This window comes from Natator depressus, chromosome 2 (genome assembly GCF_965152275.1).
Source record: "Natator depressus isolate rNatDep1 chromosome 2, rNatDep2.hap1, whole genome shotgun sequence".
Classification (NCBI taxonomy): domain Eukaryota; kingdom Metazoa; phylum Chordata; order Testudines; family Cheloniidae; genus Natator; species Natator depressus.
Window position 1 is genome coordinate 260,751,351 of NC_134235.1, and position 16,621 is coordinate 260,767,971.

The 16,621-nt window shown below is 44.1% G+C and overlaps 1 protein-coding gene across 3 annotated transcripts in view; it reads right to left on the reverse strand.

Annotated features, from left to right (window-relative positions):
- The window catches only part of LOC141983395 (KAT8 regulatory NSL complex subunit 1-like), a 139,913-nt gene that overhangs the window by 38,828 nt on the left and 84,464 nt on the right, over nucleotides 1–16,621 (reverse strand). For all 3 annotated transcript variants that reach the window (XM_074946485.1, XM_074946487.1, XM_074946486.1), the window contains 2 exons: nucleotides 8,093–8,294; nucleotides 6,318–6,483 (listed from right to left, as the gene is read on the reverse strand). In XM_074946485.1, the coding sequence (XP_074802586.1) occupies nucleotides 6,318–6,483; nucleotides 8,093–8,294 (368 nt within the window). The remainder of the gene's footprint in view (nucleotides 1–6,317; nucleotides 6,484–8,092; nucleotides 8,295–16,621) is intronic.

Sequence of the window (16,621 nt, forward strand, 5' to 3'; positions counted from 1 at the left end):
GGTGCCACAAGTACTCCTTTTCTTTTTGCGAATACAGACTAACACGGCTGCTACTCTGAAACTCTACAGTAACTGTGGTTCTTCGATATGTGTTCCCCACATATATTCCAATTCTGGTGCACATGTGCCTCATATGAGATAGATTCTTTTGGAGTTTGCTGGGGCCACACCTGTGCCCTAGATACCCTCTCACTCTCCACAGCCAAGAGCATAAAGGAATGAGGGCGGTCACAATCACCGTTCAATTGCTTCCTAAATCAGAATCTAGGTGGTACAGGACTCCACAGTAGTGGGGAAGAAGGGCAGGGAAGGTTGTGGAATATGTGTGGACAATACATCTTGAAGAACCACAGTTACTAAGTTAACTATTCTTTTTGTGATTGTCCATGTGTATTCATCTGGTAACGCACAAGTCGTGATCTTCTGTCCAGGAGGTGGGTGCTCAGAGTCTGCTGAAACAATGAATAAGACAGCTCTGCCGAAGTGGGTGTCTGATCTGGAGCTCTCCAACAAGCAGTGCTGGAGTTCAGTTCACACCTTCACCCAGCTGGGTGGTCTACAAATCTGAGATTGGAACGCCCCTGAGAAGAGAGACTGCAGAGGATGCTTGAGCTCTGGTAGAATGAGCCATGATCTGTGAAAGTGGGTTCAAGTGAGCTTTTGCAGATGACACTAAACTGGGAGGAGAGGTAGATACGCTGGAGGGTAGGGATAGGATACAGAGGGCCCTAGACAAATTAGAGGATTGGGCCAAAAGAAATCTGATGAGGTTCAACAAGGACAAGTGCAGAGTCCTGCACTTAGGACGGAAGAATCCCATGCACCGCTACAGACTAGGGACCGAATGGCTAGGCAGCAGTTCTGCAGAAAAGGACCTAGGGGTTACAGTGGAGGAGAAGCTGGATATGAGTCAACAGAGTGCCCTTGTTGCCAAGAAGGCTAATGGCATTTTGGGATGTATAAGTAGGGGCATTGCCAGCTGATCGAGGGATGTGATCATTCCCCTCTATTCGACTTTGGTGAGGCCTCATCTGGAGTACTGTGTCCAGTTTTGGGCCCCACACTACAAGAAGGATGTGGAAAAATCGGAAAGCGTCCAGCGGAGGGCAACAAAAATGATTAGGGGACTGGAACACATGACTTATGAGGAGAGGCTGAGGGAACTGGGATTGCTTAGTCTGCGGAAGAGAAGAATGAGGGGGGATTTGATAGCTGCTTTCAGCTACCTGAAAGAGGGTTCCAAAGAGGATGGCTCTAGACTGTTCTCAGTGGTAGCAGATGACAGAACAACGAATAATGGTCTCAAGTTGCAGCGGGTGAGGTTTAGGTTGGATATGAGGAAAAACTTTTTCACCAGGAGGGTGGTGAAACACTGGAATGCGTTACCTAGGGAGGTGGTGGAATCTTCTTCCTTAGAAGTTTTTAAAGGTCAGGCTTGACAAAGTCCTGGCTGGGATGATTTAGTTGGGGATTGGTCTTGCTTTGAGCAGGGGGTTGGACTAGATGACCTCCTGAGGTCCTTTCCAACCCTGATATTCTATGATTGCGCAGCATGCCCTGATATAGTCAGAAAGCCACAAAAATAATCATTCAGTGGGTATCGGCTGATGCTTCATCCTGTCAGAAAAGGCCAGGGACAATCTCTGAGAACTCCTGAATGGTCTTGTCCTAGTCACAGTAGAAAAGAATTTGGAGCACATATAAGTAAGGCTACGATTTTGTCACGGAGGTCGTGGAAGTCACAGAATCCATGACTTCCAAAGATCTCCGTGACTTCAGCCCTGGCGGCTGGGAGCTGCAGGGTCCCGCCTCCTCCTGCAGCAGCAGGGAGCTGAGAGATAACCCTGCTGCCTGAGGCAGCTGGCCCTCAAGCTTCCAGCCACCATGGGCAGCGGGGGTACCCCACAGCTCCCTGCCGCTGCAGGCAGGGGGACCCTTGCAGCCCCTGGACACCACAGGGAGGCAGGGGGACCCCCTGCAGCTCCCCTCCATCGTGGGAGTCAAGGGGGCCCTGGAGCTCTGAGCCCTCACTGGTGGTGCAGGCCCCAGAGCTCCCAGCCACCCCGCGGCTGCCCAGTCCCTTCCCATTTTGTCATGGATATTTTTAGTAGCAATCCAGGACAGGTCACAGGCTTCAGTGAGTTTTTCTTTACTGCCTGTGACCTGTCTGTAACTCTTACTAAAAATATCCATGACAAAACCTTAGCCTTAGACATAAGGTGTGAAGTTTGGCTTCCCTTGACTACTACGAGGCTTGAAAAAAATTGGCAGGTGGATCACTTGATTCAGGTGAAGGTTCAAGATGGCTTTGGGCAGAAACTTTGGATGAAGCCTTGATGTCACCCTGTCCTTATCACATAATGTATATGCCATGGCAGCCTGGATTTCCCTTATTCTCTAGGCTGCAGTTCTGACCATCAAGGTGGTTTTCATAGACAAGCGGTATAAAGAAAAGGTTGCTAGATGTTCAAAGGGGGGACCCCCATTAACCATGCTCCATGAAAAGATAGTTGAGATCAGTGTAAATGTGGCTAACTGTCATGTAGGTCCATGAGGTCACATGTCCTAAGAGCATGAGATATGCTGACTGATGTTGCCAGGTAAGCCTGGCATTGATTGAAGTTCAGCATGGTGAGGAATCTGTCCTGTGGCAAGTAGTTTTTTACCACTGTGGAGTCAAATAATGCCCCTATGAACTCTATGTTTTGAGTGATGTAAGAATGGATTTCTCCCTTTTGACTCTGAGACCTAAGGGGGCAAAGAGTTGTAGTGTTACTTGAATGGAATTGCTCACTTGTTGAGGAGATCAACTTCTGGTAACCAGGTGTCAAGCTCTATATAGATTTGCACTCCCCTTGTATCCTTAGATAGGCTGCCATAACTGTGAGGCACTTGGTCAATACTCTGGGAGCTGCGGAGAGGCCAAAGGAAAGCACCCTGCATTGATAATGCAACTTTCCCAGAAGCAACGTGAGGTATTTCCTGAAGGTCCGGTTGAATAGCTGTATGGAAACAGACAGCCTGTAAGCTGAGAGCCAAAAGCCAGTCTTGAGGATCTAGGGTAGGAACTAAGGAAACTAGGGTTACCAACCTCCATTCTTCACTGGGATTAGGAAACAAAGTGAATAAATCTCTCTGCCCTAGAATTCTACAGACTCTCCTTCCATTGCTATAGAAAAGTTTATTTCGTTTAACAGTATCTCATGAGATGGGTCCCTGAAGAGGGACAGGGAAGTGGGGCAGGGAGAGACTGAAACTGTATAGCATACAGCATGTCTACAATTTCTAGGACTTACTGGTTTCTAGGTTCCAGGCCTCCCAAAAGCAAAACAAATGGTTCCTAAAAGGGTGGGGGAGGGGTGGGACAAAGGGAATACAAATCCTGTCGTTCTATGTAGCTCTGTAATTGGGTTTACAAAGCCCACACTAAGCATAGACAGATGGGGGAGGAGAGTCTTCCCTGCTTACAGGCAACCAGGCTGACCACACCCCAGCACAGCTGTTGGACCTGCCAATCATGGAGGCATGTACCCACAGCTGAGACCAATAAGGAAAACAAGCCTAGGTATAAAGGAAGGAGAACAGCGAGAGAGGGGGAGGCAGAAAGGCCTGGGACATTTGACAGGCTCCCAACAGTCCTGTCAAATTTGCTGACAGGAGGTTGATGCAGAGCGTATGGCAGAGGAGTAAGGAGCAGAGCATCTCCATCTCTAGAACTTCTGTCTTTTCCTCAGGGGCTCTGTTGATCTCAGCTGGTGTGGGGAGCTTAGACATCTGTTCTTGGTGCTTTCAGTGCCAAAACATCGGTATAGTGAGTGGCATGACCGGGCTCCTCAAGCTGTGCCAAGTTTGTTCAGTGACCTGTCTCGGCCAAGCTGTCAGTAGGACCCGATCCAGACCTTGAACTGCCTCCTGCTTTGGACTACTCTGGGTCAGCAAGGGAAATCTGTCTCTCCAATCACTCAGAGCAGTGCTCCTTGCTCCCTCTTTCCTCAGAAAATTGCGTTGAGGAGGGTTTGGAGGCTCTCACAGACTCTGTAGTCAACAAGTAAGACTTTCTCGAAGCTCTGGGTGGACCCATGGGTTACTGGTCTGGTCATTTTCTTCATCTCAGGTTTGGAGTACGCCTTCATGGACATCTTCAGGAGGAACACTTGTAGGTGGGATTCCCTTGCTTTTGGTGTCCTCTTTGAAAAAGAGCAACATGTGGTGCATTTTTCTGGAATATGCACTTCAGTGAGGTAGAAGTCTTTTTGAGTGTCTGTCACCATATGGATAGCTTGCAGATGGACAGGAATTAAATCCTGAAATTTTGATTCTGCCATGTTCAGGGCACCCTGTGTTGGGAGCACCCCAAAGTTACAGACCTTCTTTCTTTTACTTTTTGGCCAGTGGACTTAAACTATGTTAACTTAACTATATTAAGGAACACTAAACTAAAAACTAGAGCAGCGGTTCTAAAACTGTGGGTCGGAACCCCAAAGTGGGTCATGACCCCATTTTAATGAGGTTGCTAGCGCTGGCTTAGACTTGCTGGGACCCAGGGCTGAAGCCCTTCGGCATGAGCGGTGGGGCTTCAGCTTCCGCTCCCCACCCCAGGGGAGTGGGGCTCGGGAAGACTCAGGCTTCTGTCCCCCCTCCTGGGGTCATGGAGTCATTTTTGTTGTCAGAAGGTGGTCGCGGTGCAAGGAAGTTTGAGAACCCCTGAACTAGAGCAAAAGAAAGAATCACACAGTGCCCAGAGATGCAGACACTGCCGGGATTCTGTCTCTGCCTCAGATGGAACTGAAGGATGGTTGTGGCTGCTCTACCCTTTATGCCCTCAGCTCACCAGGAGCAACAGGGCATTCAGGACACAGGGGCAGCGCGCAAACACACAGAATCCAGTCTCCAGCACAAGGGCACCAGAACAGAATATATGTGGACAATCACTTGAAGAATAATTCTACCTGAATTTCCTCCAAAACAGAGAGTCGTTTTTTCCCTTCCCAGGTGCAAGAGTCCCCTCTTCCCAGTTCTTTCCTTCACAGACATCAGTCCTCATATACCCACTTATGTAGTGAAACCTACTCAAGTCTCCCTTCCAAGAGCCCAGTCCTGACCTAACTTTGAATACACCCAGTTTCCAGATGTCCACTGTCCCAAAAGTTAAATTTAAAAAAAAAAAAAAAAAAAAAAGTAAATATACTAGAGAAAGTCTAATAGGGTACATGAAATCAAACAATTCCTCATCCCCCAACAGAATTTAGCTGACTCTCACTGGCTGGAACCAAACCAATCACAACCCTGGAAACATAAATTCTCTCTTCAAATACACTTTGGGGAGAGCGCTGCTTAAAAACCAGCACTGAAATGAGTTTTAGGGCTAGTCTACACTGGCAACGCTTGTGTAGTCACAGCAGAGCGCTGGGAGAGAGCTCTCCCAGCGCTCTAAAAAACCCACCTCCACGAGAGGTGTAGCTCCCAGCGGTGGAAGAGCAGCTCCCAGAGCTGGTGCACTGTTCACACTGGCGCTTTACAGTGCTGAAACTTGCTGCACTCAAGGGGGTATTTTTTCACACCCCGAGCAAGAAAGTTGAAGCGCTGTAAATTGCCAGTGTAAACAAGCCCTTAGTCATTTTTGAGTAGATTTCCTGTTGTTGATAATCCCTCCTACCATTTGTTTCCTTCCACATTGTTCTTTTTGTGCATGTATGCTAATTAGTTTAGTGTTACTCAAAAGGGGGTGAGACGGTCTCCTTCTGGTTTGCTGTTGCAGCCCATGGAGACAGGAGCTCTTTATGAGGGCTAGACTTTTAGAACTTACTTATTTTTTAAATACAAAAATAGCAGCAGACTTTTCTAAGAGACAAGAAAAAAAAAATTAGGTTAAGATTTGGTCTGGCTTTCCAAGTTCCCCTTTTAAAGATCCTATTCTTTCCTTGGAAAGAATCTGGGAATTTTTCCATGGAAAATTAAACAGTAACAAAAAGATTTTTCTTTCCAGAAGGGATACTCAAGAGAGGGCTGCAGTGGCACTGTCAAGAGCTCATCTATTTAAACATTAAACAGAGTAAAAATAGTAGTACCCTTCTATTCAGAGCATGGTATGCTGGGACATGTAGTCTCCATGGGCTGTATCTCTGTATTAAAAATAAGGGAAATTAGAGTCACACTGCAGAACTTTGTGGGAAGCCTCTGGCAATTCCTTGCATATATACTACCCTAAAATTCAGTTTAGTGTATTTTAAACATTCTTGCCTGTAAATGGAAGGAGGAGCAGGACACCTGTAGAATAAGGTCCTTTATTTTATACTAAGAACGTGTAATCTACTCACCATGAGAGAATGACAGTATGGGATGGAAGCCAGAATCCAGCAGCGCTATACGCTCTTCTAAGGACATAGTGTCTGGGTCTATGGCCTGAATAGAGGTTTTACAACCACACAAGATACAAGTGCTGGGCCATTCACAGCTACACTTCATGGTGAGAGGTTTCTGCGGCTAGTAGAAAGGAAAATAGAAAGATCAGCCATCTAAAAAGGGAAAAATCACCAGTGTTTTCTTTAATTTAAGAAAGGATGCTGATATTCAGATCCAATGTTTCCAGGGTCTGATTTCTACAGACAAACTACATTTCATGCCCTAACCAAAAAACCCCAAACCTTTCAAAAAGGAAATATTTAGATAAATTTTGAAAGATAGACATAACAATGGTCTTGTTGAATGGACCATCTCCAGTGAACCAACAAAAAAGAGTAAACCAAACACAGACACACAGGTCCCAGTGCCCACTCAGCAGCAATAACAGCATGTATGCAGGGCACAGCAAGGAATACAATCATCTCTTTCTTTCAAGTACTCTCCTTGCTCCTGGATTCCAGCTCTTATCCTTTGAAAAAATCATTTTCACTAATACAAGACTGGAATTCTCCTTGTGGCTAAACATAAAATTGAATTACAATGGTTTCTGGTAATTATACTTAGGCCTATAATACTAACATATGGTGCTATTTTAAAGGGACAATTCACAGTTAAACTTTTTTGACATTTCCAAGTGAGTATAGCTTGTTTCTTGTATCATCTTCTACTGAGCAAGAAACATCAAAATAAAGAATAAGATGTTTGTAATGTAAACACTCTAAGCTAAAGGTAAGTGGTGGGAAATAGAAATTATGTCAGTGCAGAAACCAAAACCATAGTTAGGCTGTCACCGCTCGCAAAGGCATGGTCTGAGCACATGACTAGGATTCAGGTACTCTGGCTCTAATCCCAGCTCTTGACAGTTTCCCTGTGACCTTGGGCAATTCAATTTCTATGCCTTGGTTTCCCCAATTGTAAAATCATAGAATCATAGAAGATTGGGGTTGGAAGAGACCTCAGGAGGTCATCTAGTCCAACCCCCTGCTCAAAGCAGGACCAACACCAACTAAATCATACAACTAAATCAGGGGTCTCAAACTCGAAGCATCAGGAGGTCCACATGAGGACTCGTATGTTGGCCCGAGGGCCACATCACCCCCCCCAACTACCCCCCCCCCCCACCCGTGGGGTGCAGCAGGGGGCTCAGGGCAGGGGGTTGGGGTGCAGGACGGGTGCGGGGCATGGCAGGGGGCTCAGGACAGGGGGTTGGGGTGCAGGAGGGGTTCGAGTTCCAGCCCGGCACTGCTTACCTTGAGCGGCTCCGGGGTGGCAGGGGCGCGCACTGGGGCCAGGGTAGACTCCCTGCCTGCCCTGGCCCCGTGCCACTCCGCTCCGGGAAGGCAGGCACCTGCGGCCGCGGGGGGGGGGGGGGGGAGCAGAGAACTCCGTGAGCTGTTCTTGCCTGCGGGTACCTCCCCCGAAGCTCCCATTGGCCACGCATCCCTGTTCTCTCCTCCCCCTCCCCCTGCGGCTGCAGGGAAGCGGTGAGCTTGGCGGGCCGCATGTTTGAGACCCCTGAACTAAATCAACAAAATAGAGTATCTACTCTCAGAGGGATGTTTATAATGCACTTGGAGACCCTGGGAGTGAAAGGGGTACTCCTTTGTGTTTAGACTTAATAAAAAAAAAACGCAGGCTAGATTGTATTTTAGCAGCCATGTGGCTAAACTCACTGAGAGTTTGTACCTACCTTCTTGCTAAGGAGAGACACAGTGTTAGCTCGGACCAGCTTGCGTTTCTTGTATCTGCAAATGGGGCGGATTCTAGCTGCAACACAGCTGTTGTCTGGTATGGAGGGTACAGTAGCCAGGCTATCCAGTCGTTTCTGTTTGAGAATCTCTTCAGCTTCCAAACTGGCCAGAGAGATGATGTTGGAGCGGCTTGTGTGCAAACTGCAACCAAATAAATAAATAAAGACAGTGAGCCTCACTCAGAATGAGAGAGGCAAAAGTTAATACTGCATTGTGATGGCTGTGCTGTCAGATCACCTTCAGGTATTTTCTTAGGCAGCTAATGATTTTTATCAGTTTGGGTTCTTACTACAGCTGTGCTCCTGTTAACTTAGCTTCTAATAATTCTTTAGGGGGAAACATGCTCAGCTACTTATGCATCTAGTTGGAAATGAATATTGAAGGTCATAAAATCGTAGAAATGCAGGGCTGGAAGGGACCTTGAGAAATCATCAAGTCCAGCTCCCTGTGCTGTGACAGGACCAAGTAAACCTAGATCATCCCTGACAAGCATATGTCCAACTTGTTTTTAAATGGTTCCAGTGATGAGGACTCCATGACCTCCCATGGAAGCCTATTCCACAGCTTAACTATCCTTCTAGCGAGAAAGATTTTCCTGATATCAAACCTAAATCTACCTTGCTGCAAATTAAGCCCATTACTTCTTGTCCTACCTGCAGTGGACATGGAGAACAATTGATCACCATCCTCTTTGTAAAAGTCCTTAATATATTGGAAGACTTATCAGGTTGCCCCCCAGTCGTCTTTTCTCAAGACTAAACATGCCCAGTTTTTCCAACCCTTCCTCACAGGTCGGGTCTTCTAAACCTATCATTTTTGTTGCTCTGCACTCATTCCTATTTGCCACACCCTTTATAACTGTGGTGCTCAAAATTGGACACAGTACTCCAGCTGGGGCCTCACCAGTGCCAAGTCTAGCAGAACAATTAGAATCAGACTGGAAGGGACCTCGAGAGGTCATCTAGTTCAGTCCTCTGCACTCAAGGCGGGGCTAAGTATTATCTAGACCATCGCTGACAGGTGTTTGTCCAACCTGCTCTTAAAAATCCCCAATGATGGAGATTCCACAACTTCCCTAAGCAATTTATTCCAGTGCTTAACCACTCTGACAGTTAGGAATTTTTTCCTAATGTCCAACCTAAACCGCCCTGTGACAGTGCCCCCCTTAGGGCTTTATTGGAAATAAGCTTATGAATGTATATATGACATAACTAGAATATGTTTTATGCTACATATGCCATGTAACATATCTCTGTAGAGGTTATGATCTACTGAATCTATTAATCCTATTTGTATTCATGTATCATTTTTGTATTCAAAGTTATGAATATTGGCTGTGTACTTGCTTGATTTTTAAATAGCCTTTGTAAAGCATTTGATCAGCTTCTTGAGAACAGAATGTGCAAGTTGAATACCCAATCAAGAAGCATTTAACAAACAATGGATGTTGGCAGGTCCCAATCCACATAAGAAGTCTTCCTGGAGATATTCAAGATAGCATGTGGGCAATGGCTGCTGCCTGTAAAAACCTGAGTCATGCATGGTCATGTGATTTGCCCATGTGACTCCAAAATTCCATCTTGTAGCTGGACTTCGCAAAGGAGAGAGGAGGGGGTCTCCACCCACAAGAGAGTCTATTTAAGCCTGTGGGAGAGCCCTCCATTTTGTCTTCAGCTGGCTAAAGAGAGCCTCTCTACCCCCAAGGATACCTGAAAGAAACTGGAACAAAGGACAGTAACTACAGGGGGTGTGAGTGATTGCTGTACCCAGACTAGAAGGAAACTAGTCTGCAAAAGGAAGCTTACTGGAATTCCTCTAAGGGTGAGGTTTTATCTGTATTCAGTTTTCTTAGACATAGACTTGCATGTTCTATTTTATTCTGCTTGGTAATTCACTTTGTTCTGTCTGTTACTACTTGGAACCACTTAAATCCTACTTTCTGTATTTAATAAAATCACATTTTACTTATTAATTAACCCAGAGTACGTATTAATACCTGGGGGGGGGGGGGCAAACAGCTGTGCATCTCTATCTGTCAGTGTTATAGACGGTGAACAATTTAGGAGTTTATCCTGTATAAGCTTTATACAGGGTAAAACGGATATATTTGGGGTTTGGACCTCATTGAGAGTTGGGCAACTGAGTGTTAAAGACAGGAACACTTCTTAAGTTGCTTTCAGTTAAGTCTGCAGCTTTGGGGCACGTGGTTCAGACCCTGGGTCTGTGCTGGAGCAGACTGGCATGTCTGGCTCAGCAAGACAGGGTGCTGGAGTCCCAAGCTGCAGGGAAAGCAGGGGCAGAAGTAGTCTTGGCACATCAGTTGGCAACCCCAAGGACGTTTCTGTGATCCAACCCGCCACATGCCCTTGCTGCAATTTAAGCCCATTGCTTCTTGTCCTAGCCTCAGAGGTTAAGAACAACAATTTTTCTCCCTCCTTCTTGTAACAACCTTTTATGTACTTGAAAACTGTTATGTCCCCTTTCAGTCTTCTCTTCTCCAGATTAAACAAACCCAATTTTTTCAGTCTTCCCTCAGGGGTCATGTTTTCTAGACCTTTAATCGTTTCTGTTGCTCTTCTCTGGACTTTCTCCAATTTGTCCACATCTTTCCTGAAATGTGGCGCCCAGAACTGGACACAATACTCCAGTTGAGGCCTAATCAGTGCAGAGCAGAGTGGAAAAATTACTTCTTGTGTCTTGTTTACAATACTCCTGCTAAATACATCCCAGAATGAGGTTTGCTTTTTTTTGCAACAGTGTTACACTGTTGACTCATATTTAGCTTGTGATCCACAATTACCTCCCATGTCTTATATACACACCATGCCTGTCCATGCCCCGGCACTTGTTCAAGTTTTCCATAGGAATCACCTTGAGAAGTGTGATCCCACATCACTCTGAGGGTGCACTTGGAGGGGGGGATATCAGGGAGCATGTGTCTTGAACTCTGGGTCACAGGTTCTCTTAGGAGCCAGTAAATTCCAGCCTGCCAACCAGTGACCTTAATAGTTATATTTTTATCAACTGCTAAAATTTGCAATTTTCATGTCTAAGGCAGTTGAGATATCTATTATTAATGGCATGCATCTCCCCCTTTAACAGAGTGGGCTTTTACAGTCAGTGGTTCCATTTGTTCTCAGATAATAAATCTAAAGACAGGAGTTAGCGAGGGGCTGTTCTATCTCTATTTCTTTTGTAAACAGAAGACCAAAAAGAAATGGGAAGAATTGTCCTTTTCTGTTCTCCCTAGGAACTGTACAGCTGTGTTTCAATATGTATCTAGCAACCTGGTGCTTTAAAGTGCCCTCTCCCCTGAAAATGACACTATAAAAATGGCATCTTCTTACTTAAAAGACCTGCTCCCTCTTTGCTCACTTGGACAAACATAAGCTTTTTATCAGTACTTACTCCTATTAGCCCTGTAGGACCCATGTAGCTATGGAAGCTACACTCTTTTCTGGCTTGCATATTATCAGAAGAATTGTTAAAACTGCCATGTTTAGAAACTTTACTATTGATGTGTGAATCAGAAAGAATCCAGTTAAATTTTCAGACTTCATGTTGCGATCACAGGCGGTTAGAAACAACATCACTGAGACACAAACATGGATCCCCATTATGCTATTTTTACAGAGTAATTTTTTCAGAACTGCACTCTTCATGTTTTCTACAAATAAAAGCTGCAGTTTTACAAATGAAAACTTGATCTTTCTAGGCCTACATCCAGTCATTTTAGGTTTCACAATTATCAGACACATACTAATTATATTTGCCAGTCAGCAGGATGCACTTAAAGCCGGGCATCCTCCCTTTTACTCCAACGGTTAAATAGTAATTTGACTGTGAGAAAAGGTTCCACAGAGTATTAGAAATCTAATACTAATGCTCCCTCAATATTAAGACAGAACTGTGTTAACTACGAACAGACTATCATACGCTCATCTACTATTAATCATGACTATACAGCAGTCTTTTTTCTGACATAACCTTGTGTCAGCTGTTGCTGGCTTATGCACACCTACCATGCTACATAGCTGTGTGTGTACCCATACATTCTGGGAACATCTGAGCAGCCATCCCACGCTGACTGAGGGAGTGGATTATGGGTTTTTCCCCTTCATGCAATGCACTTTGGAATGTCTTCCCATATCCGGGAGGGAGGAGAATTGACTGGCTAGGTTATGTAAACAGTCCTATCTACACTAAAAAACACCATTCACCTCAGGATGTTACAGACTGACTCACTATCAAAGCCAGAACACAATACACCCACTAATTTAGGAACTACATGTTAACAATCTTATGTGAAGGGACTGTATTTAAATTAACTCTTATAGAAGCTGGTCACAAACTCAAACTCCATTGTGACAACAGGATCCATCCAAGTCTTTCTGTGACCTGATGATTCTTTCACTTTGTACCGCTTTGCAACTTTGTCCCCCCTCACAGCTCTGCTGTGCTTCAACAGACCTTTCTGTTTGTTGGACTGGACCCCCTCCAGAGCATGACAACTGTTGCTCAGCCAGCAAGAAGAATTGTTGAATGGGAGGTTCACCTTACTTTCTGAAGGTAAGCATGCTGCCTCACAATTCTTCCATGTCCCCACCAACCCAGGGAGAAGGGAAAAAGACTAGAACACCACAAAGTGAACCTAAGTCTGCACTGTAGCAATGCATAGCACTACTAAGCTAATCTTCCTTGTCAAAGAAATTGCTTACTCATGATTATCGTTTTACTTCTCTGTCCTGCTTTAAACATACACAACAAGAATGACCTTTATAAGTTAACTTACTAGCAGCATGGTATTCCACATCACCCTGAACAGACTGTGTTAAGACAATACCATTTTATTTTGCAACTTCACAATGAACTGTCTATTGCCATAAAAGCAATCTTACATTCTTGCTGGGAATGTTGAAGTTGGGAATCCAAACCGATTTTCTTAGGAAATGAGCCAGGGATAAACATATAAGAGAAATTACGACTGATATATATTTAGCTGATCAGGTAATACTGCCAGCTATCAGTGGAACTCGTGAACCTCAATCCACATAACTCCTTTAAACTTATGTTCAACTGTTCCAACTCTTGTACTTTTATTAATGTCTCCGGCTCAGTAATAGCTGAGATTTTGGCCCTGAATGTCCATTTTATATGACATTTTATCATGGGATCTCAAAACACTCTTCAGCTAAAAAACACCTTAGAGGATTCATATTACTCGTATTTTACAGAGGAAGCAAAAAGAGGTTAAATAACTGGATTAGAGTCAAAGCAAGGGAGACAAGGCTGTTTTGGAAAAGATAAATGAATTCTTTGCATTGGTCTTTACTGCAGAGGATGTGAGGGAGATTCCCACACCTGAGCCATTCTTTTTCGATGACAAATCTAACGAACTGTCCCAGATTGAGGTGTCAATAGAGCAGGTTTTGGAACAAACTGATACATTAAACAGGAATGAATCACCAGGACCAGATGGTATTCATTGAAGAGTTAACTGTGGTGTGTAACCTACTGCTTAAATCAGCCTCTGTACCAGGTGACTGGAGGATAGCTAATGTGACACTGATTTTTAATAAAAGGCTCTAGAGGTGATCCTGGCAGTTACAGGTGGATAAGCCTAACATCAGTACCAAGCAAATTGGTGGCAACAACAGTAAAGAATAGAATTATCAGAGACATAGATGAACATGATATGTTGGGGAAGAGTCAACATGGTTTTATAAAGGGAAATCATTCCTCACTAATCTATTAGAATTATTTGAGGGTATCTACAAACATGTGGCCAAAGGTGATCCAGTGGATACAGTGTATTCAAACTTTCAGAAACCCTTTGACAAGGTCCCTCACCAAAGGTTCTTATGCAGAGTAAGGAGTCATGGGATAAGAGCGAATGTTCTCTCATGGATCAGTAACTAGTTAACAGACGGATAACGAAGGGTAGGAATAAATGGTCAGTTTTCACAATGGAGAGAGGTAAATATCAGGGTCCCCAAGGATCTGTTGGGACCAGTTCTTTTCAACATGTTCATAAATTATCTGGAAAAAGGGGCAAACACTGGAGGTGACAAAGTTTACAGATGATGGAGAATTATTCAGGATAGTTAAGACCAAGGCAGACCAGTGGCAGGAAAATGGCAGATGAAATTCAATGCTGATAAAAGCAAAGTAATTCACATCGGAAAACATAATCCCAAATATACATACAAAGTGATGGGGTCTAAATTAGCTATTACCACTTAAGAAAGAGATCTTGTGAACAGTTCTCTGAAAACATCTGCTCAATGTGCAGCAGCAGTCAAAAAAGCTAACAATGTTAGGAACCATTAGGAAAGGAACAGATAAGACGACAGAAAATACCATAATGCCACTATATAAATCCAAGGAATGCCCACACCTTGAATACTGCATGAAGTTTTGCTCACCGCATCTCAAAAAAGATAAATTAGAATTGGAAAATGTACAGAGAACGATAAACAAAAATGATTAGAAAAATAGAAGAGATTAAAAAAACTTGGATCATTCAGCTTGGAAAAGACGACTGAGGGGGGATATGATAGAGGTCTATAAAATCATGAATGGTGTGGAAAAAGTGTTAATTGCTTCACAAAACACAAAAATCAGGCGTCATCTGACGAAATTTACAGGAGGCTGGTTTAAAACTAACCTAAGGAAGTAGTACTTCACATGAGGCAGAGTCAACCTGTGGAACTCGTTGCCTGAGAATATTGTGAAGGCCAAAAGTATAAACTGGGTTAAAAAAAGAATTAGGGCTAGTCTACACTGGCAACGTTAAAGCACTGCCACGGCAGTACTTTAATGTGGCTTGTGTAGTCGTGGCAGAGAGCTCTCCCAGTGCTCTAAAAAACCCCACCTCCACGAGGGGCGCAGCTCCCAGTGCTGGTGCACTGTCTACACTGGCAATTTACAGCGCTGAAACTTGCTGCACTCGGGGGTATTTTTTCACCCCCCGAGCGAGAAAGTTGCAGTGCTGTAAAGTGCCAGTGTCGACAAGCCTTTAGATAAGTTCATGGAGGATAGGTCCATCAATGGTTATTAGCAAAGATGGTCATGGATCCATCCCCATGCTCTGGGTGTTCTTAAAACCTCTGACTGCAAGAAGCTGGGACTGGATGACAGGGGATAGATCACCCAATAAATTGCCCTGTTCTGTTCACTCCCTCTGAAGCATCTGGCATAGGCCACTGTTGGAAGACAGGATATTGGGCTAGATGGCCCATTGGTCTGACCCAATGTGGCCATTTTTATGTTCATATGTGAGGAATCCTGAGGCTCTCATTACCCTTCTGACCACTGGATCACACTTTCTTCCTCAGAACACTAACTGCATTTGAATACATATGACAGCTTGGAAAATCCACACTTCTAAATCTTTACATATATAAAACATTAAAAACAAAAAACAAACATTCCCTGAAAAAAAGCACAGGCATAAAAGTCTAACAAAGTCATTACAATATTAACAAGGTCTTTTATATGTAGTTGTTTGGGGGTGGTAAAAGGTTAGCTAGCACTCAGATGAGTGATTACATGAGAAAACCCAGGCAACTCCCCTCTCTTTTCCATACACACACAACTGCATTTTTCAGTGAATAAAATATTTATTTAAAAAAAAAAAATCACCCATCTCTGTATGTAGTGCATAAAGCATAGCCTTTTCACCTTCAACTCACTTGTTCGTTAGAGCTTACATTTCAAAGAGAAGGATTTAGATACTGTTAGCCCAGATTCTAGTTCATATTTTGTTGCCCTAGACAATGCAAGGTCAACTGTCTCGGAAAGTCTCTGAGTAAATGTGGAAACTCAATTTCCTTTCAGTACTATGCATGTGCTTTCTTGCAAGACATAGGGAAGGTTATTAGCAGGTCACTGGGGAAAGTTCACAAAGCAGTTAGAATGTGCTTATTGACCCAAAACTATTTGTCAATTTGACATGATTAGTTTTGGCCGTGAAAATGTTTTTCAGGGCCAGCTGTGTGAGTGGGAGTGAGAGAGACTGACTGTCCCTTATAACCATTAGCCCAGCAGTTAGGGTACTTACCTGGTATGTTTGAATCTCCACTCTGGAGCAGTGATCAGAACTCATAACTCTCCCCTCTCAAGTGAGCCTCCTAAACAATAGGCTATTTTGGTGTGGGTTGCTCTCAGTCTCTCCTCCTGAAGTTGTTTCACTTTGTATAAATACTTAAATACTCAATGGGCAAGAAAGAGAAAATGACTACAGCCTGGTGATTAAAACACACAGCTGGGGGGTATGAGATGTGGATTCAAATCTTCTGTCTTTCTGATACAAAATGGAATAGCTTCAACAGGAGAGACTGAGAGCAGAATAGTCTATAGCCTGGTGGTTAAGGGTCTCATATGGCAGGGGTGACACCTGATTTCAAGTCTCTGCTTCAATATATATTTTTAGTATATACACAAAGTGGAACAGCTTCAACAGGAGA